The sequence below is a fragment of the Salvelinus namaycush genome, chromosome 18 (genome assembly GCF_016432855.1).
Source record: "Salvelinus namaycush isolate Seneca chromosome 18, SaNama_1.0, whole genome shotgun sequence".
Lineage (NCBI taxonomy): Eukaryota > Metazoa > Chordata > Actinopteri > Salmoniformes > Salmonidae > Salvelinus > Salvelinus namaycush.
The window spans coordinates 26049450-26076810 of NC_052324.1; the positions used below are offsets into that span (position 1 = coordinate 26049450).

A 27361-nucleotide genomic window follows, 5' to 3' on the forward strand; every position below is an offset into this window, starting at 1 on the left:
TTATTTTATTGACTGTACTTTTTTTTTTTTGTTGTTGTTTGTGTCCCACTGCTTTGCTTTATCTTGGCCAGGTCGCAGTTGTAAATGAGAACTTGTTCTCAACTAGCCTAACTGGTTAAATAAAGGTTAAATAAAAATAAAAAAAAGAGCTAAGCTAATTCCAGATATGTGTGGCGCCATGTTTGTTGACATACAATGCATTCTGTGTTCCACGTAATCGTCTGTCGGACCAAAGATGCTATAACAAAATGAGGTGAGTTAGGGTTCACTCATTTTTTTGAGAACTTCAGGAAGTGAATGGTGGAATGTGAACGATGGTAGACAACACACCCCATAACATGCATACTATAAACAGACCAAACGCATCTTGTCTTCTCTTAGGTTTCTGTGAGGAAAAAAAGCATGTCTGCGCACTGAAACTAATCGGATTACTTTCGATTTCTAGAAAGTGTTTTACTCAATTATTTCAATCAACACCCGTGATGTGATTAATTATAAATATTAATTGCTCTTAATTAATTCATATTGTATTTTATGTCAGCCGAGAGTTAGAAAATATGACCGCTTGTGTTGCGTCAATCTTTCCTCAGTTAGCACTCGGACAAATGTAGCCTACATTTTTCCGGTTTGGATGATTGTGTTATGCTATAGATACTTCTGTGAATATCTGAACATTGCATCCAAAAATAAACTGCTCACATTCTGGACAACTTTGTAAGGACAGTTTGTGTAAATAGTTTCTGAAAAAAAGTGGTGCCAGCTCAAATGCTGATTGTTGCCTCATTCGAAACTGGCCGTTCTAAATAAGCATTCTAAATCACACGGGTGTGATGTACGCTTCAGGGACCACTGTAGAACGATCACACCCTTGTGATGGTACGTGTGAAAGGGTTAACAACAGTTCCACAGGTACATGTTCATTAATTATTTATGGTTAATTGAACAAGCATGGGAAACAGTGTTTAAACCCTTTACAATGAAGATCTGTGAAGTTAATTCGTAAAAATCCAAATATCTTTGAAAGACAGGGTCCTGTAAAAGGACCATTTCTTTTTTTGCTGAGTTTAGTATGGCAACTTGGTATGAACTTTGAACTTATTCACTAAAGAAGTGATACATCCTAGACGTCGAGTTATCAGCAGCAGCTGTAAACATGCGTGGTCTAGGCAAGGACGGACAATCTCTTTAGAACGACAGGGTACTACAACGTATCCGTTCTACCACACGACGACAGGGTACTACAACGTATTCGTCTACCACATGACGACAGACTACAACGTATCCACCCAGAAATATTATTCAAAGGACAAGGGAGATCTCTGCTGGGCAACCCAGCCTTCCATCTTTGACCAATCTATCGAAGCGCAGCTCAGAGTCAATATATTTCTTGCATTTTCCTTTTCCGAATGAGCGGTTATTTAGAAGGCATAAGATTCTATTTTTGATGGCATAGCTTCATGAGGTCCGATTGAGACCCAATCATCTTGTTCCTCAGTCTTCTTTGTGTAACCAGCAATCATATCAGTTTTGTCCGCTAGGGAAGTTTCCTTGTATGACATAAGTAATCAATGTATGATCCATCCTGTGTATATGTAATTCTGTGTGATTATTTAGGTATTTAGTAAATAGATAAACCAAATTAGTGTATCGCTGACTTGTTAGCCAGGGTTCGTGAAGATATCTGAATGTTGTAAAATTCTTGGTTGAGACTGATTAAGGTGATGATTAATAATTGACTGCTTTTGATATAAAATATTACCAGGTCTTTAAGAGTTTATTCAGAAGACAACAGCTCTATAAACATTATTCCGTTGTGCCCTGACTTCCTAGTTAATTACATTTGCATGATTAGTTTAATCAGGTAATATTAATAACAGAGAATTGATTTTATAAAATAGCATGCATTATCATTTAATCCATAGTAAAGACATGACACACATCAGCTACTGCAGCAACACTCAACAAAGAGCAGCAGTTAGTTTCAGAGTGGGTGGCAAGGAATAATTAATCCCTGAATATTTCTAAAACTAAAAGCATTGTATTTGGAACAAAACACTCACTAAACCCTAAACCTGAACTAAGTCTTGTAATAAATCATGTGGAAATTGAGCAAGTTGAGATGATTAAACTGCTCTGAGTAACCATAGATTGTAAACTGTCATGGTCAAAATATATTGATGCAGTAGTAGCTAAGATGGGGAGAAGAAGTATGTATACAATAAAGCAATGCTCTGCACTATCAACAAGGCAGGTCCTACAGGCCCTAGTTGAGATGCACCTGGACTACTTTTCAGTCATGTGTTCAGGTGCCACAAAGAGGGACTTAGGAAAATTGCAATTGGCTCAGAACATGGCAGCCCAGCTGGCCCTTGGATGTACACAGAGAGCTAATATTAATAATATGCATGTCAATCTCTCCTGGCTGAAAGTGGAGGAGAGATTGACTTCATCTCTACTTTTATTTGTGAGAGGTATGGAGATGTTGAATGCACTGAGCTGTCTGTCTAAACTACTGGCACACAGCGCAGACACCCATGCATACCCCACAAGAGGTCTCTTCACAGTCCCCAAGTCCAGAACAGACTATGGGAGGCACACTGTACTACATAGATCCATGACTACAAGGAACTCTATTCCACATCAAGTGACTGATGCAAGCAGTAAAATTAGATTTTAAAAAAAAGATAACACATTTTTGAAAACACCTTATGGAACAGCGGGGACTGTGAAGCAACGCAAACATTGGCACAGACACATGCATACACACGGATTTAGTACTGCAGATATGTGGTAGTGGTGGAGTAGGGGCCTGAAGGCACACAGTGTGTTGAGTAATCTGTGAATGTATTGTAATGTTCTTTAAATTGTATAACTGCCTGAATTTTGCAGGACCCCAGGAAGAGTAGCTGCTGCTGCTGCTTTGGCAGCAGCTACTGGGGATCCATGATAAATACAAATAACTGAACCACACCTTTATTTGCCAAGGAAGAGTACATGATCAGTGAATATATTCAATGTACAGGCTACAATGTGGGGATCTCATGTACTGTAGTTATTACCACACATGTATATAGGACTTGCAACCTTGGCACAATAAAGTTATTATACTCAATCCATAGGCTTTATTAATGCCATTCAGACTTGTAGTCGATACAACAACTACGATAGCTGAGGTTCTGAACTAACATTCATAACAGACGTTTTAGGGTCCATACACAGATCGGCTACATACTGTAGCCAGCTACACATCCATAGGCATACAGTTATTTTTATCCTCCACTACACAATAAGCAAATAAATAGTTAGCTAGCTATGTTACTTCAGATGTATTGCATGGCAAATATAAGCAAGGCAAGCTAACACAATTGTACATTAAATTTGCAGTAAATGCTTTAGCTGGCTAGATTCTTTACATCCACTGTTTCACAAGACGACAGCCTGGTTTGCTGGTTCTCTAAGGAATTCCTAAAACATTAAACACGAATGACAAAGTCACTCATGTCATAACACCAGCTAGTTAGCTGGCTAATGTTAGTTAGTCAACTAACTTGCTAAATAGCGATTTTCATAAATATGCACAATCATTCGTCTCTACATTAACTAACATATTCCTCTCAATTGTAAATGTTTTGCTTGACTCGTTATGACGTTATAATGACTTACATTTGCCTCCACCGTAATGTTTTGTCAGCCATCTTTGCTGAAGAAAGTCACCAGGGACGGGTGGCTCGCATCAAATTCGTCATCGGACCCACTCGATATGATTGGTCATATAAAAATCTTGGGACCCAAATGTATGAGTGCTCTAACTTCCCCTTGCGGTGGTCTGGAGCAATGAAGCCGTGACGCTGGGTACCTCTAAGTCCCGCGGTGTTAGTGGTTCCTCTTTTAAAAGTTGTGCGCTATGTACAGTGCGGTGTCCCTCAGGGCAGTTGCCTTGGACCGTTGCTCTTCTCTATTTTTACAAATGATTTGCAACTGGTCTTACACAAAGCTAGAATGACTATGTATGTGGATGATTCGACACTACATGTCAGCACCCAAAGCCAGTGAGATCATTGAAATTCTTAATAAGGAGTTAGTCAGTATCAGAATGGGTGATTCGTAATAAAAACTGGTCTTTAATAAATCTAAAAGCATTGTATTTGGTTAAAAATGCTAAGATCTACACCTCAACTGGAGTTGTGTATAAAGGGTGACCATTGAGCAAGCTAAACGTCTAGATATAATATTGGATGATCAGTTATTATGGTCAAGTCTTTTTGACAAAGTTGTTTTTATTTTGTTGTATATCGTTTTATAAAAAAATGTGTGGGATTGTTCTTGTCTAGCAGTATTTTGTTATGTTTGGTGTTTTTTGTGGAGTACAGGAAGAATAGCTGCTGCCTCTGCAAAAGCTCATGGGGATCCAAATAAACAAATAACACAACAGCACCAGGAGAAATCAATAAGTGAATGGCTTATGGGGCTATTTCTGCTTTCAGGGATATTGATATATAAGCAGGTGGAATTGCAGTTGTGTTACATGATTTAACTAGACCTCTTGGCTGCAGGGCTATCTCTGGCAGTTCATTTCCCAGTCTTTTATGTTACGCAGTGATGCTCGAGTGCAAATCACATCGCAAAATACCCTGAAGATTTATGAAGTGTGTGTGTCCTCCATTGGGAGGAGTGGAGTATGTCATGCCACTCCTCTTTAGTCTCTGAGGATAGATCAGAGAAAACGAGATGTGCATCGTGTTCCCCTGCTCAAACGTTGCATGTATCAAACAATGGTTGCGTGCCACGTCATCGACTGTGCCGTCAGGCACCTGATTGCTATAGCAAATGATGTGGATAGGTGATACATAAACTTATGGTCATTTCCATGTAAAAGGCCCCATGAGCACCAACATGTTAAGTTCATAGGAGCATGTCAAATTGGGTATCCAACAAAAATATATATATATATATATATATATAATATGCCAAACTTCTTGTCAATATGGGGGCGCTGTTTCCACTTTGGAAAAAATCGTGCCCAAATTAAACTGCCTCGTACTCTATTCTAGATTGTACAATATGCATATTATTATTACTATTGGATAGAAAACACTCGCAAGTTTCTAAAACTGTTTGAAATATATCTGTGAGTAAAACAGAACTCATTTGGCAGCAAACTTCCAGACAGGAAGTGAAAAATCTGAAAACGAGGCTCTGTTTCAGGGCCTGCCTATTGAATTGCCTTATATTTATGGATATGCATGCACTGCATACGCCTTCCACTAGATGTCAACAGGCAGTGGAAGGTGGAATGAGGTGTCTAGCTTGATCTGAGGTCGAACAAGAGCTCTTGGAATGACGTGTCCAGAATTTCCTTTCTCTACCTAGGCGCGGGAAGCACCTCCATATTGTCTTATGATAAGCGTTCGGTATACACGGCTAATATCCCCGGCTCTGTTTTTATTTGATACATATTAGAAAAACATCATAAAGTAGGTTTTTTCAACCGAGTTTCATCAGTTTATTCAACGTTTAATGGGACTTTGAGTTTCCCGTTCTCTGCGTCGAGAGAAATTGGGAACGTCATCAACATTGGCTAGCCTTGTAGAGCGAATTCGACAGGAGAGAAGGACATTCTAAAACCAAACAACGATTTATTCTGGACCTAGGACTCCTTGTACAAGATTCTGATGGAAGCTCAGCAAAAGTAAGAACAATTTATGATGTTATTTCGTATTTCTTTGTAAAATGTTGAGTCCTATTATCTGCCGTTTTGGCGGGCGCTGTCTCGCTATAACGTAAGCTGTTTGTTATGGTAAAGTTAATTTTAAAAATCTAACACGGCGGTTGCATTAAAAACCAGTGTATCTTTCATTTGCTGTCCAACATGTATTTTTTAGTAAAGTTTATGATGAGTTCTTTGGTCAGATTAGGTGAGTGTCCAAACTAGCTCCGGACATTCTGGTGAATCGATGCTACATATTCACAATGTATAACCACGGTTTGCAGCTCTAAATATGCACATTTTCGAACAAAACATAAGTGTATTGTATAACCTGATGTTATAAGACTGTCATCTGATGAAATTGGTCAAGGTTAGTGATTAATTTTATATCTTTTGCTGGTTTTTGCGATCGCTACCTTTTGCTGCTAATAAATGCATTTGTGTGTTTGGCTATTGTGGTAAGCTAATATAATGCAATATTGTGTTTTCGCTGAAAAACACTTAAAAAAAATCGGAAATATTGGCTGGATTCACAAGATGTTTATCTTTCATTTGCTGTACACCATGTATTTTCCATAAATGTTTTATGATGAGTATTTAGGTATTTCACGTTGCTCTGTAATTATTCTGGCTGCTTTGGTGCTATTTTTGATGGTAGCTGCAATGTAAAACTATGATTTATACCTCAAATATGCACATTTTTGAACAAAACATAAATGTATTGTATAACATGTTATAAGACTGTCATCTGATGAAGTTGTTTCTTGGTTAGTGACTAATTATATCTCTATTTGGTCGGGTTGAGTCTTTTGCTATTGTGGTTAGCTAATAGAAATACATAGTGTTTTCGCTGTAAAACTTTTTAAAAATCGGAAATGATGGCTGGATTCACAAGATGTTTATCTTTCATTTGCTGTATTGGACTTGTGATTTCATGAAAATTATATTATATGATATCCCTGTCGCGTTAGGCTGATGAGGAGGATCCCGGATCCGGGAGAGAGAAGCGGTAGAGGTTAATTAAAAAAATATATATAATATCTTATTTTGTATACACGAACACATTTTACAACCATTTTCTATCCTAAAAATTAGGAAAAGGAAAGGCTTTGATTTCTGGTCAGACAGATAGACTTAGAAAACATCGACTAGAAAAAAAAGTCTTAAAAGTGATTAGAAATCAAAACACATTTATTCTGTATTAAAGACCCCTGCCAACTAACACCACTTATATTTCGTTTTGGATACATAGTAAAATTGTCAGAAAGTATATAGCTAGATATAAGGTAACATTTTATCAGAAATGGTAGGTAATCAAAATCAGGTAATTAGCTAGCTAACATTCAATATACAGTGCTTTCGGGAAGTATTCAGACCCTTGAATCTACACACAAAACCCCATAATGATGAAGCGAAAACATGTTTAGAAAATGTGACTAATTTATAGAAAATAAAACAGATACCTGATTTACATGTATCCAGACCCTTTGCTATGAGTCTCGAAATGTATCTAAGGTGCATCCTGTTTCCATTGATCATCCTTGAGAAGTTTTAATAACTTGGAGTCCACCTGTGGTAAATTCAATTGATTGGACATGATTTGGAAAGGCACACACCTGTCTTTATAAGGTCCCACAGTTGACAGTGCATGTCAGAGCACAAACCAAGCCATGAGGTCGAAGGAATTGTCCGTAGAGCTCCGAGACAGGATTGTGTCAAGGCACAGATCTGGGGAAGGGTACAAAAACCTTTCTGCAGCATTGAAGGGTTGCAAGAACAGTCACCTCAAATCATACTTAAATGGAAAAAGTTAGGAACCATCAAGACTCTTCCTAGAGCTGTCCACCCAGTCAAACTGAGCAATCGGGGGAGAAGGGACTTGGTCAGGGATGTGACCAACAACCTGATGGGCAATCTGACAGAACGGCAGAGCTCCGCTGTCGAGATGGGAGAACCTTCCAGAAGAACAACCATCTCTGCAGCACTCCACCAATGAGGCCTTTATGGTAGAGTGTCCAGACAGAAGCTGTCCTCAGTAAAAGGCACATGACAGCCAGCTTGGAGTTTGCCAAAAGGCACCTGAAGGACTCTGACCAGGAGAAACAAGATTCTCTGGTCTGATGAAACCAAAATTGAACACTTTGGCCTGAAAGCCAAACGTGATGTCTGGAGGAAACCTGGCACCATCCCTACGGTGAAACATGGTGGTGGTGGCAGTATCATGCTGTGGGAATGTTTTAAGTGGCAGGGACTGGGAGACTAGTCAGGATCGAGGCAAAGATGAACAGAGCAAAGTAAAGAGAGATCCTTGATGAAATCCTGAGCGCTGTGGAGCAGGTTCTCAGACTGTGGCGAAGGTTCACTTTCCAACAGGTTGATGACCCTAATCACACAGCCAAGACAATGGAGGAGTGGCTTCGGGACAAGTCTCTGAATGTCCTTGAGTGGCCCAGCCAAAGCCTGAACTTGAAACTGATCTAACATCTCTGGAAAGACCTGAAAAATAGCTGTGCAGCAGCTTCTGATCAAACCTGACAGAGCTTGAGAGGATCTGCAGAGAAGAATGGGAGAAACTCCCAAAATACAGGTGTGCCAAGCTTGTAGCATCATTCCTAAGAAGACTCGATGCTGTACTCGCTGCCAAAGGTGCTTCAACAAAGTACTGAGTGAAGGGTCTGAATACTTATGGAATTGTGATCTTTTTCTGCAAAAATGTATAAAAACCTGTTTTTACTGTGTCATTATGAGGTGTTTTGGGTAGATTTATGAGGGCTGAAAAAACAATATAATAAAATATTAGAAAAAGGCTGTAACGTAACAAAATGTGGAAGAAGGGGTCGGAAAACTTTCCGTAGGTACTGCGTTGTGTCATCCAAGAAGTCCTCTATAGGATCCGCACGTTTTTTTCCATTTTCACCTAAATGCAATTCTCAAATCTAACTGCCTGTAGCTCAGGCCCTGAAGGAAGGATATGCATATTCTTGGTACCATTGAAAGGAAGCTCTTTGAAGTTTGTGATAATGTGAATTGAATGTAGGAGAATAACACAATAGATCTGGTAAAAGATAAACAAACCGTTATTTTGTATTTTTTGTACCATCATCTTTGAAATGCAAGAGAAAGGCCATAATGTATTATTCCAGCCAAGGTGCAATTTATATTTTGGCCATTAGATGGCAGCAGTGTATGTACAAAGTTTTAGACTGATCCAATGAACCATTGCATTTCTGTTCAAACTTTTGTATCAAGAATGCCCAAATATGCCTAATTTGTTTAATAGTAATTTTTCATGTTGGACAGTGCAGTTATATTAACAAGAATTTAAGCTTTCTGACAATACCAGATATGTCTATGTCCTGGGAAATTCTCTTGTTACTTACAACCTCATGCTATTCGCATTAGCCTACGTTAGCTCAACCATCCCGTGGATGGGACACCGATCCCGAAGAAGTTTTAACCTCATCAAATTGATTGTGAATACACTGTCTGGCTATAGCTAACTACATCATCTCATTATCTGCATATGCAGTTGAAGTCGGAAGTTTACATACACTTAGGTTAAAGACATTAAAACTTGTTTTTCAACCACTCCACAAATTTCTTGTTGACAAACTATAGTTTTAGTAAGTCGGTTAGGACATCTACTTCGTGCATGACACAAGTCATTTTTCCAACAATTGTTAACAGACAGATTATTTCAATTATAATTCACTATCACAATTCCAGTGGATCAGACATTTACATACACTAAGTTGACTGTGCCTTCAAACAGCTTGGAAAATTCCAGAAATTATGGCATGGCTTTAGAAGCTTCTGATAGGCTAATTGACATCATTTGAGTCAATTGGAGGTGTACCTGTGGATGTATTTCAAGGCCTACCTTCAAACAGTGCCTCTTTGCTTGACATCACAGGAAAATCAAAAGAAATCAGCCAAGACTTCAGAAAATAAAATGTAGACCTCCACAAGTCTGGTTCATCCTTGGCAGCAATTTCCAAACACCTGAAGGTACCATCTGTACGCAAGTATAAACACCATGGGACCACGCAGCCGTCATACTGCTCAGGAAGGAGACACGTTCTGTCTCCTAGAGATCAACATACTTTGGTGCAAAAAGTGCAAATCAAATCCCAGAACACCAGCAAAGGACCTTGTGAAGATGCTGGAGGAAACAGGTACAAAAGTATCTATATTCACAGTAAAACGAGTCCTATATCAACGTAACCTGAAAGGCAAAACCTCCATAAAAAACCCAGACTACGGTTTGCAACAGCACATGTGGACAAAGATCGTACTTTTTGGAGAAATGTCCTCTGTTCTGATGAAACAAAAATAGAACTGTTTGGCAATAATGACCATCGTTATGTTTGGAGGGAAAAGGGGGAGGCTTGCAAGCCAAAGAACACCATCCCAACCGTGAAGCACAGGGGTGGCAGCATCATGTTGTGGGGGTGCTTTGCTGCAGGAGGGACTTGTGCACTTCACAAAATAGATGACATCGTGAGGCAGAAAAATTATGTGGATATATTGAAGCAACATCTAAAGACATCAGTCAAAGAAAAAGCTTGTTCGCAAATGGGTCTTCCAAATGGACAATGACTCCAAGCACACTTCCAAAGTTGTGGCAAAATGGCTTAAGGACAACAAAGTCAAGGTATTGGTGTGGCCATTACAACGCCCTGACCGCAATCCTATAGAAAATGTGTGGGCTGAACTGAAAAAGCGTGTGCGAGCAAGGAGGCCTACAAACCTGACTCAGTTACACCAGCTCTGTCAGGAGGAATGGGCCAAAATTCACCCAACTTATTGTGGGAAGCTTGTGGAAGGCTACCCGAAACGTTTGACCCAAGTTAAACAATTTAAAGGCAATGCTACTAAATACTAATTGAATGTATGTAAACAGATCTAAATGTGTTATATTCTTCTACATTTATGTCACATTTCCACAAACTTCAAAGTGTCTCCTTTCAAATGGTATCAAGAATATGCATATCCCTGCTTCAGGTCCTGAGCTACAAGCTGTTCGATTTGGGTATTTCATTTTAGGCGAAAATTGAAAAAAAGGGTACGATTCTTAAGAGGTTTTAACGGGTGTAAATCTACTTCACATTTTTGTATGTCAATGTGTCATATCATAGTTGACAACCCATTCTTTCTGCGGTCGTCGTTGACTCTTCATTCGGAGCAGATATTTATATTTCATTTTTGGAAAATGACAAAACTGAGCGAGATTTTCCAGAAATTCCAAACTTTGCATCTGCACACTTATTCCAGTAAATGTGTTTTTTTTCTACGTTCAGTGTACATTGTTAAAAGTAGTCCTTGTGCATAGAGTTTGTTAAACTTTGAAATCAATAGTTATTGTTTGGTATACATTTTAAGTGAGCACCAATACTCTCCGCCTGCCTGCATGTGTGTGTGCCAGTGTATGATAAGTGAAGCTAATCACTAGAATTTTCAGGATGTTAATTGGCCATTCCACAAAAGGAGTGTAATCAGTGACTGGGTCTTAATCCAGACAGCCAATCAGAGCTGCAGTCTCAGGAGACCTGCCGCATGATTGGTCGAAACCTCTAAACAGCTGGCAGCACTTTTGGATGCTAATGCCAAGACAATGGCCCATTACAACACTTGAAACATACTTCTTTCCTTCCATCTTGTTTCTATCCTGTCTTCCTAGAAGGGATCGCAGAGGAGCTGAGATACTTTTGTTTTATATAGTGTATGTGGACACCCTTCAAATTAGTGGATTCGGCTATTTCAGCCACACCCGTTACTGACAGATGTATAAAATCGAGCACACAGCCATGCAATCTCCATAGACAAACATTGGCAGTAGAATGGCCTTACTGAAGAGCTCAGTGACTTTCAACGTGGCACTTTCATAGGATGCCACCTTTCCAACAAGTCAGTTTGTCAAATTTCTGCCCTGCTAGAGCTGCCCCGGTCTGTTATTGTGCTGTTATTGTGAAGTAGAAACGTCTAGGAGCAACAACGGCTCAGCCGCAAAGTGGTAGGCCACACAAGCTCACAGAACAGGACCTCCTAGTGCTGAAGCGCTTAACGTGTAAAAATAGTCTATCCTCGGTTGCAACACTCAATACAGAGTGCATACGCATAGATAGTGATATTGAACTGCCTTGGCAGCAGCTAATGGGGATCCTAATAAATACAAATACAGAGTTCAAAACTGCCTCGAAGCAACATCAGCACAACAACTGTTCATCGGGAGCTTCATGAAATGGTTTTCCATGGCCGAGTAGCCGCACACAAGCCTAAGATCACCATGCGCAATGCCAAGCATTGGCTGGACTGGTGTAAAGCTTGCTGCCATTGGAGTCTGGAGCAGTGAAAATGCGTTCTCTGGAGTGATGAATCATGCTTCACCATCTGGCAGTCCGACAAACAAATCTGGGTTTGGTGGATGCTAGGAGAACGCTACCTGCCCAAATGCAAAGCGCCAAATGCTAGGTGGAGGAGGATAATGATTTGGGGCCGTTTTTCATGGTTCGGGCTAGGCCCCTTAGTTCAATAGAAGAGAAATCTTAATGCTACAGCATAAAATGACATTCTAGACAATTATGTGGTTCCAACTTTGTGGCAACAGTTTGGGAAAGGCCCTTCCCTGTTTCAGCATGTCAATGCCCCCGTGCACAAAGCAAGGTGCAAACAGAAATGGTTTGTCGAGATCATGTGGAAGAACTTGACTGGCCTGCAAAGAGCCCTGACTAACTCCATCAAACACCTTAGGGATGAATTGGAACGCCGACCTCACTAATGATCTTTTGACTGAATGGAAGCAAGTCCCTGCTGCAAAGCCTTCACAGATTAGTGGGCTGTTATAGCAGCGTAAGTGGGGAGCAACTCCATATTAATGGCCATGATTTTGGAATGAGATGTTTTTGACAAGCAGGTGTCCACATACTTTTGGTAATGTAGTCCATGAACTAGGCAGGGTGCAGGCATATGCAAGGTTTGCTTTTAACGTTTGACCATATGCAGTCTGATTATGTCAGATCACTGGTTTCCTCAAGGAAGGAAAGGACGAAGGTCTTTGAATGGGTCAAGGATGTCTACAGTCTGCAAAGACAGGAGATTGACCCGGCTACAAACCTTTTGAATGGGGATTTAGAGATCCCTACAAATCAATAAACCCACAAATTCAACACTTAAATAACACTATAACGTAATATGTGACCGTAGGCTACTCATGAGCAGCGCATAGGCTATCATGGTTGCAATGCAATGAACCCTGTTATGCCCCGTTTAGGCTAACAGCCTACGCACCGCCAAAGATCACATAATTAGCACATAACCTGCTATATCCTACAAAAAAGGGACAATTTCAGTTATACATTAAAACATATTTAAAAGGAGCACAACGGGCCACTAGTTGAAATGACATTTTAATGTATTAATTTGAGTTAGCAAGCTTTTAGTAAGATCATTCATACCCCTCCCTCAAGGACACATTTGATTTTAATCAAGCCGATAGACCTCGACACACGTCTCTTTGCCTTTGGCATAGCATATCGAGCCCTAGCAGCTCAACCTGTATCCTATTCGTTTGAAGATAATGTTGCACTTACACATAACTCTCGCCTTAACGCAACAAGTGCCATCTCTCCAGCGTGTTTTTGAGAGACTACTGTAGCCTATAGCCTACGACTTTAGTGAGAACGAAACAACCTTTTGCATGGAATTTGACAATTCTGTCTCGGTTATTCGTCTGAAGAGGTCATCGGCTAGATCACTGACTTCACCGTCAGTTCTACAACTCAATATTTCTGTCGTAGATAGACACATAACAACACAACAAGAAATATCTGGACGGGGGCGGCAGCGTTAACCGAACCAGTAACCGAAAGGTCGCTTGTTCGAATCCCGAGCGGACTAGGTGAAAACTCTGATGTGCCCTGAGCAAGGCACTTAACCTAATTGCTCCTGTAAAGCCGCTCTGGCTAAGAGAGTCTGCTAAATGACTAAAACGTAAAATGTCTATAATCTATGGAAGAAGCCTAAATGACTTCACTGCTAGATCAACAATACATATTTCCAACACTTCAATGCGCACCTTTACGCAGCCGTGAAAGCGCTTACCAGGAATGGCCAGGTTGGTGAGCGGGATGCTGTGCATGCTCTCCGGTAAATTTGCCATCCAGTCGGCGAACCTGGGTTCGCTTTTCCCGTGAGAGGAAGCCATGCCACCGCGCACTATATTCCCACTCTCTGCCTGCGCGAGCGTTGAGTGCTCTTTCTCTATGCAGCGCTCGCTCCCCTTACTACTCACCCACACGTACGCAACACACACACACCAGCGCGCCTGTGAGCGAGTTCACGCCACACCCCCTGAATGGCGCGAACATGTGGATATCGAACACGTTTCATAGGATATGTCGATAAAGAGTTGTGTTTTTGATAATTGTAATTTTAGGGTGATCTCATTGCGGGGGTGATCTCATTGCGGGCGAGTGATGTATTCCTGTGAAGTCATTGAATTGATGGTGGGCCCAGCCATCGTCAGTTGACTTAATTCAATAATCAGTTCTATGTCCCATTCTGGTTGAAACCGCGAATGGCTCTCCTGCTCTCCACTACAAGTACTGCATCCATGGCTTTGTGTTTGCCCGTCGGTGTATAGCACCGCTGTCCACTCCTGTGGTGCTGAATTGATCAAATCTGCCCTCCTCGACCCCAGCGCTTTCTGGAGAAGCGCCTTGGGAATAAGACACGTTAACCGATTGATGTTATCTTCTCGCTTGTCTGGATTTGTAGTTTTACTTGAATAAATGCAGTTTTTGACTTGGGGATGAGCTCACCTGAGCGGAGTACCGGCACCTCAACATGTCTACTGTTTGAGGTCTTTTAGAATATCAGCTCAAAAGTATTGTGGAGCTCCTGCACCTAAATGTAAACAGGACCGGTACCTAGAATGATACATATTTCAGTCCAAGTCAAGCACTGAATAAATTCATAACATTGGACATATTTTGACACCAGGCCAGAGTTTAAAAGAAACCTCACTCAAAAACATATGTTTTGTCTAAATAGGCTAAATTATACATCTACTTCGCCTTATATTTAAAAATGTGTACCCCTGATGTGCTACCGACTGTTTGACAACATATTCGCAACAATTATAATTTTTTTCCGGTTGCTGATACAACATCTATATTCTCTTTGAACCCCAAGAGTGAAGAAGAACCTCTGGTTGCAATCTACAATTATGTAAAATCCCTCAGGTAACTGGACCGCTCGCTCTTCTCAAGTGGACAAATCGATTCAAAAATGTCATTGCATGCCAATCATCCAAATAGCGACCGGGAACCTGCTGTGTTGACAAAGAAAGGAACGACTTAATTCCCTCTAGTTGCTCGGAGCTAAATGATGTGAAACGTGGCTAATGAAGGAGGAACTTTAGGGCAGAACATACAGTGCAGCGATATGATAGGATTGAGTCAGCCTTGCAGCTTCTCAGAGGAGAGATGGAGCATTCATTCAGTTTGTTCAATGAATTGTTGACAATGATACAGAGCTCAACTCACCAAGAGATCGCCCCATGTGTTCAATACTCTCAACATGCTTCATTCCTTCCTTCACTGTCACACAGAAATTATGAAGAAATATTTGAGGTGTCATAAATCAACAAAATTATTCAGGAAGTAGTGCTAAAGAATTTTGAGACTTATGTGCAACACGCAAAAGATGGGACAGCGAAAAGCAATACAACAGAAAATGGACATCAAGGTAACATACCTAGTTTAATATAATATACAAATACAGGGCAGGGAAACGTGTGGCTAGAAAATGTAAGGCCTCACATTGTAGTAGCTAAAATACCTGAAACCATGTAGCCTGTATTATTCAGTGTTTGTTTCCATGAGGCTGACCATTCAACTGAAGTACCAAACCAGGATGAAGTGGAGAGGCTCAAACGCAAATAAAAATCTAGATAATATCAGTTTGATGTCAGACCAGAGCTGTGCTTCCTCCCTTCTCCAATTCATTCCCATTTCACTGCATCAGTGAACACAGTGTCTGAAACTAGTTGGAGCTATTAATTACAGGGTATACCTATGAACACAGTATGTCTGAAACTAGTTGGAGCTGTTAATTACAGGGTATACCTATGAACACAGTATGTCTGAAACTAGTTGGAGCTATTAATTACAGGGTATACCTATGAACACAGTATGTCTGAAACTAGTAGGAGCTATTACTTACAGGGTATACCTATGAACACAGTATGTCTGAAACTAGTTGGAGCTATTACTTACAGGGTATACCTATGAACACAGTATGTCTGAAACTAGTTGGAGCTATTAATTACAGGGTATACCTATGAACACAGTATGTCTGAAACTAGTTGGAGCTATTAATTACAGGGTATACCTATGAACACAGTATGTCTGAAACTAGTTGGAGCTATTAATTACAGGGTATACCTATGAACACAGTATGTCTGAAACTAGTTGGAGCTATTAATTACAGGGTATACCTATGAACACAGTATGTCTGAAACTAGTTGGAGCTATTAATTACAGGGTATACCTATGAACACAGTATGTCTGAAACTAGTTGGAGCTATTAATTACAGGGTATACCTATGAACACAGTATGTCTGAAACTAGTTGGAGCTATTAATTACAAGGTATACCTATGAACACAGTATGTCTGAAACTAGTTGGAGCTATTACTTACAGGGTATACCTATGAACACAGTATGTCTGAAACTAGTTGGAGCTATTACTTACAGGGTATACCTATGAACACAGTATGTCTGAAACTAGTTGGAGCTATTAATTACAGGGTATACCTATCTACCGGAGTACCTGGCTGATGCACGTCTAAGGAGGGGAGTGAACAAGTGCAGAAGGGAGGGGACAACTGACTGGAATGAAGTCCATCATTGTTTGTGTTATACATTTTGGAGAGAATAGCCTCTGTGTTGATGTAGCATAAAACATCTAATTAAAACATGACGTTATTACTAAATACATATTACACAGTTCCTCTTCAGTTATGTCAGGGACAACAATTATTTTCAATTCAATTCATATAATATCTTCAACATCATCACGCTGTTGGTTTCTTAACAACCACAACCAAACTAAGCATGGCTTATTTATGCATCTCACATATGACTGTACATCAATGGATGTTACAGTAATGTTTCAGTGACGTTATGATTTAGTAGACGGAAGCCGTGTTCAGTAACATTAGGATGAACTTTGTTGATTAGTTCATAGTTTGTGTTCCTTCCTTCACACATACGGAGAGATTAACACAGCCTTCAAGCCATAGTTCCTCTCCTCAGACACTTCCCCCGCCTTCTAGACCTGCTGCATGGACCTCAAGTTTGGAGACACCTGTTGGACATCAGAGAGGGTGAGAGCGAGAGTGAGTGAGAGAGAGAGAGAGTTTTGAAAGGAGAGAAACCATCTGTTACTATTGATAGTATTTCACTAAGCAGGATCAATAATTTAGTCTGCTACCTTTCATAAACACTCTTGGTTTTCTGGGTTACGAAGACAATTCAAGTCAAATATGGATTTACTGAGGGTATCATGTAATTCCATTCCTGTTTCAAGTTTATTTTGTAACTAGTAAATATGCAACTTTCCTATGTGGAAAGTTGGCTGGCTAAAGCATTATTCTTGCTTTGGACAACACAACCCCGGAGTGACCAGACCGGCTGTCCTTGTATGACTCACCTCAAAGTGTGCTCCTGTGCATGCCTTAATGTCCTCTGGGGTCAGCCCCTCCCACACCTCAATCAGAGTCAGACCTTTAGTCTTGTCCACATCAAACACAGCCTGAGAGAGCACGAGAGAGAGAGACAGAGACACACAGAGACAGAGTGAGAGAGACAGAAACAGAGAGCCAGAGGGAGAGACAGACAGAGACAGAGACAGAGACAGAGACAGACAGACAGACAGACAGACAGACAGACAGACAGACAGACAGACAGACAGACAGACAGACAGACAGACAGACAGACAGACAGACAGACAGACAGACAGACAGACAGACAGACAGACAGAGACAGAGAGAGACACACAAAGAGAGAGAGAGACACACACAAAGAGAGAGAGAGACACACAAAGAGAGAGAGAGACACACAAAGAGAGAGAGAGAGACAGAGACAGACAGAGAGAGATGCATTTATTCAATAAGACAACATCTGAAATGCTGGGTGTCGGGCTAGAGGGTTGGACCGCTGCCTGTTGTTCTCTGACAGAGATCCACTTTACTTCAAACAAAACTCAAGGTCTGGCAATGCACTCTGCAGGGTCCTGCATTTCAGCTCAATAGGTTAATGTCTACAGACAAGAGAAAAGTGCTTATTTGTTCAAATCATCAGAAAATTAAGATTGAAATGTAATGTCACTATTCCCTCTAGAGAGAGGGATAAATATGTATATATATATATAGAGAGAGAGAGATAGAGAGAGAGAGGGAAGAGAGAGAGATATAGATATAGAGAGAGAGAAGAGAGAAAGGAAGAGATGGAGAGCGAGATAGAAAGAGCTACACTATCACTCTCAGGAAAGCTGTCAAAACCTACAGCTAACTGGTAGGATGGAGTGATAGGGAGAGGGAGAAGTATAAAAGAGTGAGGGAGAGCAGAAGGGAACGGAAGGAGAAAACATGAAAAGAACAATACAAAGTCAGAGTAAGAGGGGAGGGCAAAGGGAGGGAGAGACTTGTCTAGGACTTTCTGTGAAGTTAGTGACTGGACCACAGCTTAAAGCCATCATCACACTAACATCGATTAGTGTCCGAGCCGAAGCCAGTCCTGCTATTCACTAGGGCTGTCTTGTGGAATTAGCTGGTCTTCTGTGGTTTATTAATAGAAGGCAACATAAGAGGGGAATAACCAGAGAACATTACGTACAACTCTGAGAATAGACTGCCAACTGTTGCCAGTATAGTGGTTACTGCCAAAACCACAGGGAGCAGTTTACTGCTGCAGTTATCTAGAACCAGTGGAATGTCTGTTTCCACTGTGAATAAATAGGTCATTATTATGGGCTGTTTTCCTTTCCAAAGGGGAATGCTGTTTTAAAATGTACTGTTCACCAAACCAACCACATTCCACAGGGTTACTCTGGGGACCGCTGCTGCCATAGTGGCTAACTACATTCCACATGGTAACAGAGGGGACTGCTGCTGCCATGGTGACTAACCACATTCTACAGGGTTACTGTGGGGACCGCTGCTGCCATGGTGGCTAACTACATTCCACAGGGTTACTGTGGAGACCGCTGCTGCCATGGTGACTAACCACATTCCACATGGTTACTGTGGGGACCGCTGCTGCCATGGTGACTAACCACATTCCACATGGTTACTCTGGGGACCGTTGCTGCCATGGTGACTAACCACATTCCACATGGTTACTGTGGAGACCACTGCTGCCATGGTGACTAACCACATTCCACATGGTTACTCTGGGGACCGTTGCTGCCATGGTGACTAACCACATTCCACAGGGTTACTATGGGGACCGCTGCTGCCATGGTGACTAACCACATTCCACATGGTTACTGTGGAGACCGCTGCTGCCATGGTGGCTAACCACATTCCACATGGTTACTGTGGGGACCGCTGCTGCCATGGTGACTAACCACATTCCACATGGTTACTGTGGAGACCGCTGCTGCCATGGTGACGAACCACATTCCACAGAGTTACTGTGGGGAACGCTGCTGCCACGGTGGCTAACCACATTCCACATGGTTACTGTAGGAACCGCTGCTGCCATGGTGACGAACCACATTCCACATGGTTACTGTGGGGACCGCTGCTGCCATGGTGACTAACCACATTCAACAGGGTTACTGTGGGAACCGCTGCTGCCATGGTGACTAACCACATTCAACAGGGTTACTGTGGGGACCGCTGCTGCCATGGTGACTAACCACATTCAACAGGGTTACTGTGGGGACCGCTGCTGCCGTAGTGGCTAACCACATTCCACATGGTTACTGTAGGAACAGCTGCTGCCATGGTGGCTAACCACATTCCACATGGTTACTGTGGGGACCGCTGCTGCCATGGTGACTAACCACATTCAACAGGGTTACTGTGGGGACCGCTGCTGCCGTAGTGGCTAACCACATTCCACAGGGTTACTCTGGGGACCGCTGCTGCCATGGTGGCTAACCACATTACACATGGTTACTGTGGGGACCGCTGCTGCCATGGTGGCTAACCACATTCCACATGGCTACTGTAGGAACCGCTGCTGCCATGGTGGCTAACCACATTCCACATGGTTACTGTGGGAACCGCTGCTGCCATGGTGGCTAACCACATGGTTACTGTGGGGACCGCTGCTGCCATGGTGGCTAACCACATTCCACATGGTTACTCTGGGGACCGCTGCTGCAATGGTGGCTAACCACATTCCACATGGTTACTGTGGGGACCGCTGCTGCAATGGTGGCTAACCACATTCCACATGGTTACTGTGGGGACCGCTGCTGCCATGGTGACTAACCACATTCCACATGGTTACTGTGGGGACCGCTGCTGCCATGGTGACTAACCACATTCCATACGGTTACTGTGGGGACCGCTGCTGCCATTGTGGCTAACTACATTCCACATGGTAACAGAGGGGACCGCTGCTGCCATGGTGACTAACCACATTCCACATGGTTACTGTGGGGACCGCTGCTGCCATTGTGGCTAACTACATTCCACATGGTTACTGTGGAGACCGCTGCTGCCATGGTGACTAACCACATTCCACATGGTTACTGTGGGGACCGCTGCTGCCATGGTGACTAACCACATTCTACAGGGTTACTGTGGGGACCGCTGCTGCCATGGTGGCTAACTACATTCCACAGGGTTACTGTGGAGACCGCTGCTGCCATGGTGACTAACCACATTCCACATGGTTACTGTGGGGACCGCTGCTGCCATGGTGACTAACCACATTCCACATGGTTACTCTGGGGACCGTTGCTGCCATGGTGACTAACCACATTCCACATGGTTACTGTGGAGACCACTGCTGCCATGGTGACTAACCACATTCCACATGGTTACTCTGGGGACCGTTGCTGCCATGGTGACTAACCACATTCCACAGGGTTACTGTGGGGACCGCTGCTGCCATGGTGACTAACCACATTCCACATGGTTACTGTGGAGACCGCTGCTGCCATGGTGGCTAACCACATTCCACATGGTTACTGTGGGGACCGCTGCTGCCATGGTGACTAACCACATTCCATACGGTTACTGTGGGGACCGCTGCTGCCATGGTGACTAACCACATTCCACATGGTTACTGTGGATACCGCTGCTGCCATGGTGACTAACCACATTCCACATGGTTACTGTGGGGACCGCTGCTGCCATGGTGACTAACCACATTCAACATGGTTACTGTGGGGACCGCTGCTGCCATGGTGACTAACCACATTCCACATGGTTACTGTGGGGACAGCTGCTGCCATGGTGACTAACCACATTCAACATGGTTACTGTGGGGACCGCTGCTGCCATGGTGACTAACCACATTCCACATGATTACAGAGGGGACTGCTGCTGCCATGGTGACTAACCACATTCCACATGGTTACTGTGGAGACCGCTGCTGCCATGGTGACTAGCCACATTCCACATGGTTACTGTGGAGACCGCTGCTGCCATGGTGACGAACCACATTCCACAGGGTTACTGTGGGGAACGCTGCTGCCACGGTGGCTAACCACATTCCACATGGTTACTGTGGGGACCGCTGCTGCCGTAGTGGCTAACCACATTCAACAGGGTTACTGTGGGGACCGCTGCTGTCATGGTGACTAACCACATTCAACAGGGTTACTGTGGGGACCGCTGCTGCCATGGTGACTAACCACATTCAACAGGGTTACTGTGGGGACCGCTGCTGCCATGGTGACTAACCACATTCAACAGGGTTACTGTGGGGACCGCTGCTGCCATGGTGACTAACCACATTCAACAGGGTTACTGTGGGGACCGCTGCTGCCGTAGTGGCTAACCACATTCCACATGGTTACTGTAGGAACAGCTGCTGCCATGGTGGCTAACCACATTCCACATGGTTACTGTGGGGACCGCTGCTGCCATGGTGACTAACCACATTCAACAGGGTTACTGTGGGGACCGCTGCTGCCGTAGTGGCTAACCACATTCCACAGGGTTACTCTGGGGACCGCTGCTGCCATGGTGGCTAACCACATTCCACATGGTGACTGTGGGGACCGCTGCTGCCATGGTGGCTAACCACATTCCACATGGCTACTGTAGGAGCCGCTGCTGCCATGGTGGCTAACCACATTCCACATGGTTACTGTGGGAACCGCTGCTGCCATGGTGGCTAACCACATGGTTACTGTGGGGACCGCTGCTGCCATGGTGGCTAACCACATTCCACATGGTTACTCTGGGGACCGCTGCTGCAATGGTGGCTAACCACATTCCACATGGTTACTGTGGGGACCGCTGCTGCAATGGTGGCTAACCACATTCCACATGGTTACTGTGGGGACCGCTGCTGCCATGGTGACTAACCACATTCCACATGGTTACTGTGGGGACCGCTGCTGCCATGGTGACTAACCACATTCCATACGGTTACTGTGGGGACCGCTGCTGCCATTGTGGCTAACTACATTCCACATGGTAACAGAGGGGACCGCTGCTGCCATGGTGACTAACCACATTCCACATGGTTACTGTGGGGACCGCTGCTGCCATTGTGGCTAACTACATTCCACATGGTTACTGTGGAGACCGCTGCTGCCATGGTGACTAACCACATTCCACATGGTTACTGTGGGGACCGCTGCTGCCATGGTGACTAACCACATTCTACAGGGTTACTGTGGGGACCGCTGCTGCCATGGTGGCTAACTACATTCCACAGGGTTACTGTGGAGACCGCTGCTGCCATGGTGACTAACCACATTCCACATGGTTACTGTGGGGACCGCTGCTGCCATGGTGACTAACCACATTCCACATGGTTACTCTGGGGACCGTTGCTGCCATGGTGACTAACCACATTCCACATGGTTACTGTGGAGACCACTGCTGCCATGGTGACTAACCACATTCCACATGGTTACTCTGGGGACCGTTGCTGCCATGGTGACTAACCACATTCCACAGGGTTACTGTGGGGACCGCTGCTGCCATGGTGACTAACCACATTCCACATGGTTACTGTGGAGACCGCTGCTGCCATGGTGGCTAACCACATTCCACATGGTTACTGTGGGGACCGCTGCTGCCATGGTGACTAACCACATTCAACATGGTTACTGTGGGGACCGCTGCTGCCATGGTGACTAACCACATTCCACATGATTACAGAGGGGACCGCTGCTGCCATGGTGACTAACAACATTCCACATGGTTGCTCTGGGGACCACTGCTGCCATGGTGACTAACCACATTCCACATGGTTACTCTGGGGACCGCTGCTGCCATGGTGACTAACAAACATTCCACATGGTTGCTCTGGGGACCGCTGCTGCCATGGTGACTAACCACATTCCACAGGGTTACTCTGGGGGCCGCTGCTGCCATGGTGACTAACCACATTCCACATGGTTACTCTGGGGACCGCTGCTGCCATGGTGACTAACCACATTCCACATGGTTACTCTGGGGACCGTTGCTGCCATGGTGGCTAACCACATTCCACATGGTTACTGTGGGGACCGCTGCTGCCATGGTGACTAACCACATTCTACATGGTTACTGTGGGGACCGCTGCTGCCATGGTGGCTAACCACATTCCACATGGTTACTGTGGGGACCGCTGCTGCCGTAGTGGCTAACCACATTCCACATGGTTACTGTGGGGACCGCTGCTGCCATGGTGGCTAACTACATTCCACAGGGTTACTGTGGGAACCGCTGCTGCCATAGTGGCTAACTACATTCCACAGGGTTACTGTGGGGACCGCTGCTGCCATAGTGGCTAACTACATTCCTCAGGGTTACTGTGGGGACCGCTGCTGCCATAGTGGCTAACTACATTCCACAGGGTTACTGTGGGAACCGCTGCTGCCATAGTGGCTAACTACATTCCACAGGGTTACTCTGGGGACCACTGCTGCCATAGTGGCTAACCACATTCCACAGGGTTACTCTGGGGACCACTAATGCCATAGTGGCTAACCACATTCCACATGGTTACTGTGGGGACCGCTGCTGCCATGGTGGCTAACCACATTCCACAGGGTTACTGTGGAGACCGCTGCTGCCAAGGTGGCTAAACACATTCCACATGGTTACTGTGGGGACAGCTGCTGCCATGGTGACTAACCACATGGTTACTGTGGGGACTGCTGCTGCCATAGTGGCTAACCACATTCCACAGGGTTACTCTGGGGACCACTGCTGCCATAGTGGCTAACCACATTCCATACGGTTACTGTGGGGACCGCTGCTGCCATGGTGACTAACCACATTCCACATGGTTACTGTGGGGACCGCTGCTGCCATTGTGGCTAACCACATTCCACAGGGTTACTCTGGGGACCACTGCTGCCATAGTGGCTAACCACATTCCATACGGTTACTGTGGGGACCGCTGCTGCCATGGTGACTAACTACATTCCACATGGTTACTGTCGGGACCGTTGCTGCCATAGTGGCTAACCACATTCAACAGGGTTACTGTGGGGACTGCTGCTGCCATAGTGGCTAAACACATTCCACATGGCTACTGTGGGGACCGCTGCTGCCATGGTGACTAACCACATTCAACAGGGTTACTGTGGGGACTGCTGCTGCCATAGTGGCTAACCACATTCCACATGGTTACTGTGGGGACCGCTGCTGCCATAGTGGCTAACCACGTTCCACATGGTTACTGTGGGGACCGCTGCTGCCATAGTGGCTAACCACATTCCACAGGGTTACTCTGGGGACCACTGCTGCCATAGTGGCTAACCACATTCCACATGGTTACTGTGGGGACCGCTGCTGCCATGGTGGCAAACCACATCCCACATGGTTACTGTGGGGACCACTGCTGCCATGGTGACTAACCACATCCCACATGGTTACTGTGGGGACCGCTGCTGCCATGGTGGCAAACCACATCCCACATGGTTACTGTGGGGACCACTGCTGCCATGGTGGCAAACCACATCCCACATGGTTACTGTGGGGACCACTGCTGCCATGGTGACTAACCACATTCCACATGGTTACTGTGGGGACCGCTGCTGCCATGGTGGCAAACCACATCCCACATGGTTACTGTGGGGACCACTGCTGCCATGGTGACTAACCACATTCAACAGGGTTACTGTGGGGACTGCTGCTGCCATAGTGGCTAACCACATTCAACAGGGTTACTGTGGGGACCGCTGCTGCCAAGGTGGCTAACCACATTCAACAGGGTTACTGTGGGGACCGCTGCTGCCATGGTGGCTAACCACATTCAACAGGGTTACTGTGGGGACCACTGCTGCCATGGTGACTAACCACATTCAACAGGGTTACTGTGGGGACTGCTGCTGCCATAGTGGCTAACCACATTCAACAGGGTTACTGTGGGGACCGCTGCTGCCATGGTGGCTAACCACATTCCACATGGTTACTCTGGGGACCGCTGCTGCCATGGTGACTAACCACATTCCACATGGTTACTGTGGGGACCGCTGCTGCCATGGTGGCTAACTACATTCCACATGGTTACTGTGGGGACCGCTGCTGCCATGGTGACTAACCACATGGTTACTGTGGGGACCGCTGCTGCCATGGTGACTAACCACATTCCACATGGTTACTGTGGGGACCGCTGCTGCCATGGTGGCTAACCACATTCCACATGGTTACTGTGGGGACCGCTGCTGCCATGGTGACTAACCACATTCCACATGGTTACTGTGGGGACCGCTGCTGCCGTAGTGGCTAACCACATTCCACATGGTTACTGTGGGGACCGCTGCTGCAATGGTGACTAACCACATTCCACGTGGTTACTGTGGGGACCGCTGCTGCCATGGCGGCCCTCCAACTGTGCGCTGGGGGCCATAGCGATAAGATACACAGGAAATGTACCTTTACACACACATCTGCATGCCGCACACACAACTATTTCACTATTGCAAAAAGGGCCTCAGACGTGTTAAGAAAACTTCTGAGGGTAGAAGTGAAAATGGCTGAGACGAGATGCACCCTAGGGCTGCAGGTCCCTACCACCACCAGTCTCAACCCATATCAGCACCAGCATCATATGAAAAAATATACTTCAATTAATCTCTCTGTTATCAGAGGGCTGAATGTGTGTTGTTTATGTTCAAGGGCAAACGGGTGTATGTGTGTGTGTATGCATGTGTGTGAATTGTGGAGGGCAGGGGAAATTGTTTTTGGCAGGTTTTAGGCTCCCCGTTTCCTCACTCATTTTGAAAACACAATGAGGCAAGATTTTAATTATCCCGAGGACTCAGAACAGAACGTGTAACCAGGAGGGCCATCACGGCCACTCTCATCCAACAGGCTTAAGCTGTAGGGAAACACAATACGAGACTAGACAGCCTGACCCTATTGCATTTAAGGTAGTGTAGTGGAAGGATTTAAAATGGTTAGGAGATATAGGGCTATATTTTAACAAACCTAATGTAATGGTAAATCTAAGGGCTGTATTTTAACAAACCTAATGTAATGGTAAATCTAAGGGCTGTATTTTAACAAACCTAACACAATGGTAAATCTAAGGGCTGTATTTTAACAAACCTAACACAATGGTAAATCTAAGCCTCTATTTTAACAAACCTAAAACAATGGTAAATCTAAGCCTCTATTTTAACAAACCTAAAACAATGGTAAATCTAAGGGCTGTATTTTAACAAACCTAAAACAATGGTAAATCTAAGGGCTGTATTTTAACAAACCTAAAACAATGGTAAATCTAAGCCTCTATTTTAACAAACCTAAAACAATGGTAAATCTAAGGGCTGTATTTTAACAAACCTAAAACAATGGTAAATCTAAGGGCTGTATTTTAACAAACCTAAAACAATGGTAAATCTAAGCCTATATTTTAACAAACCTAAAACAATGGTAAATCTAAGGGCTGTATTTTAACAAACCTAAAACAATGGTAAATCTAAGCGCAGGCGGTAGCGCTATAGGTTCAGGGGTGTGTCCGAAATATTTTTGATATTTTCACTAATCACAATTATCGGCACACTTGCTGGCGTTGCCGCGAAAGAGGTTGGGTTTTGATGAATAAACAAGTTGTGGCTCGGCCAATCAGAACGTGCTCCATGGCGAAACATGTTCAAATTGTGTATTTACGGAATTAACTCCAATTCCAATGTTAGTCCATTAAAGTTTGTTAACTGGCTTACGGAAACTAAATAACAAAATGTTGACCTATCTTTGCTAAATACGTTAACTTGAACCCATCTGCATTCCACATTGTTCTAAGCAATTGAATGTCTTCAATAGCATTCACACTGATATCGGGGCTAGGCCTAATTACATTATGGCTGAGCATGGACATTCCAAACATAGTCAGTAAGCAAGTTTATATTAATTATTGATAAGGCCTAAAAAGAGAACGAATACATCTTTATAATAAAAATAAAAAAAATGTACATTTTCGATCTTATCTCATCGCTGCAACTCCCCAATGGGCTC

General features: G+C 44.1%; 2 protein-coding genes across 2 annotated transcripts in view; both read right to left on the minus strand.

Annotated features, from left to right (window-relative positions):
* LOC120062841 (PI-PLC X domain-containing protein 3-like) overlaps positions 1-13910 on the minus strand; it is a 63644-nt gene extending 49734 nt beyond the window's left edge. The window contains exon 1 of the mRNA XM_039012913.1: positions 13808-13910. Within this exon, the coding sequence (XP_038868841.1) occupies positions 13808-13910 (103 nt within the window). The remainder of the gene's footprint in view (positions 1-13807) is intronic.
* Positions 13911-15443: 1533 nt separating this feature from the next.
* The window catches only part of LOC120063269 (succinyl-CoA:3-ketoacid coenzyme A transferase 1, mitochondrial-like), a 131757-nt gene continuing 119839 nt past the window's right edge, over positions 15444-27361 (minus strand). Inside the window, exons 16-17 of the mRNA XM_039013534.1 lie at positions 17422-17523; positions 15444-17076 (exon numbers count right to left, since the gene is read on the minus strand). Coding sequence (XP_038869462.1) covers positions 17041-17076; positions 17422-17523 — 138 coding nt within the window. The 3' untranslated portion in view covers positions 15444-17040. The remainder of the gene's footprint in view (positions 17077-17421; positions 17524-27361) is intronic.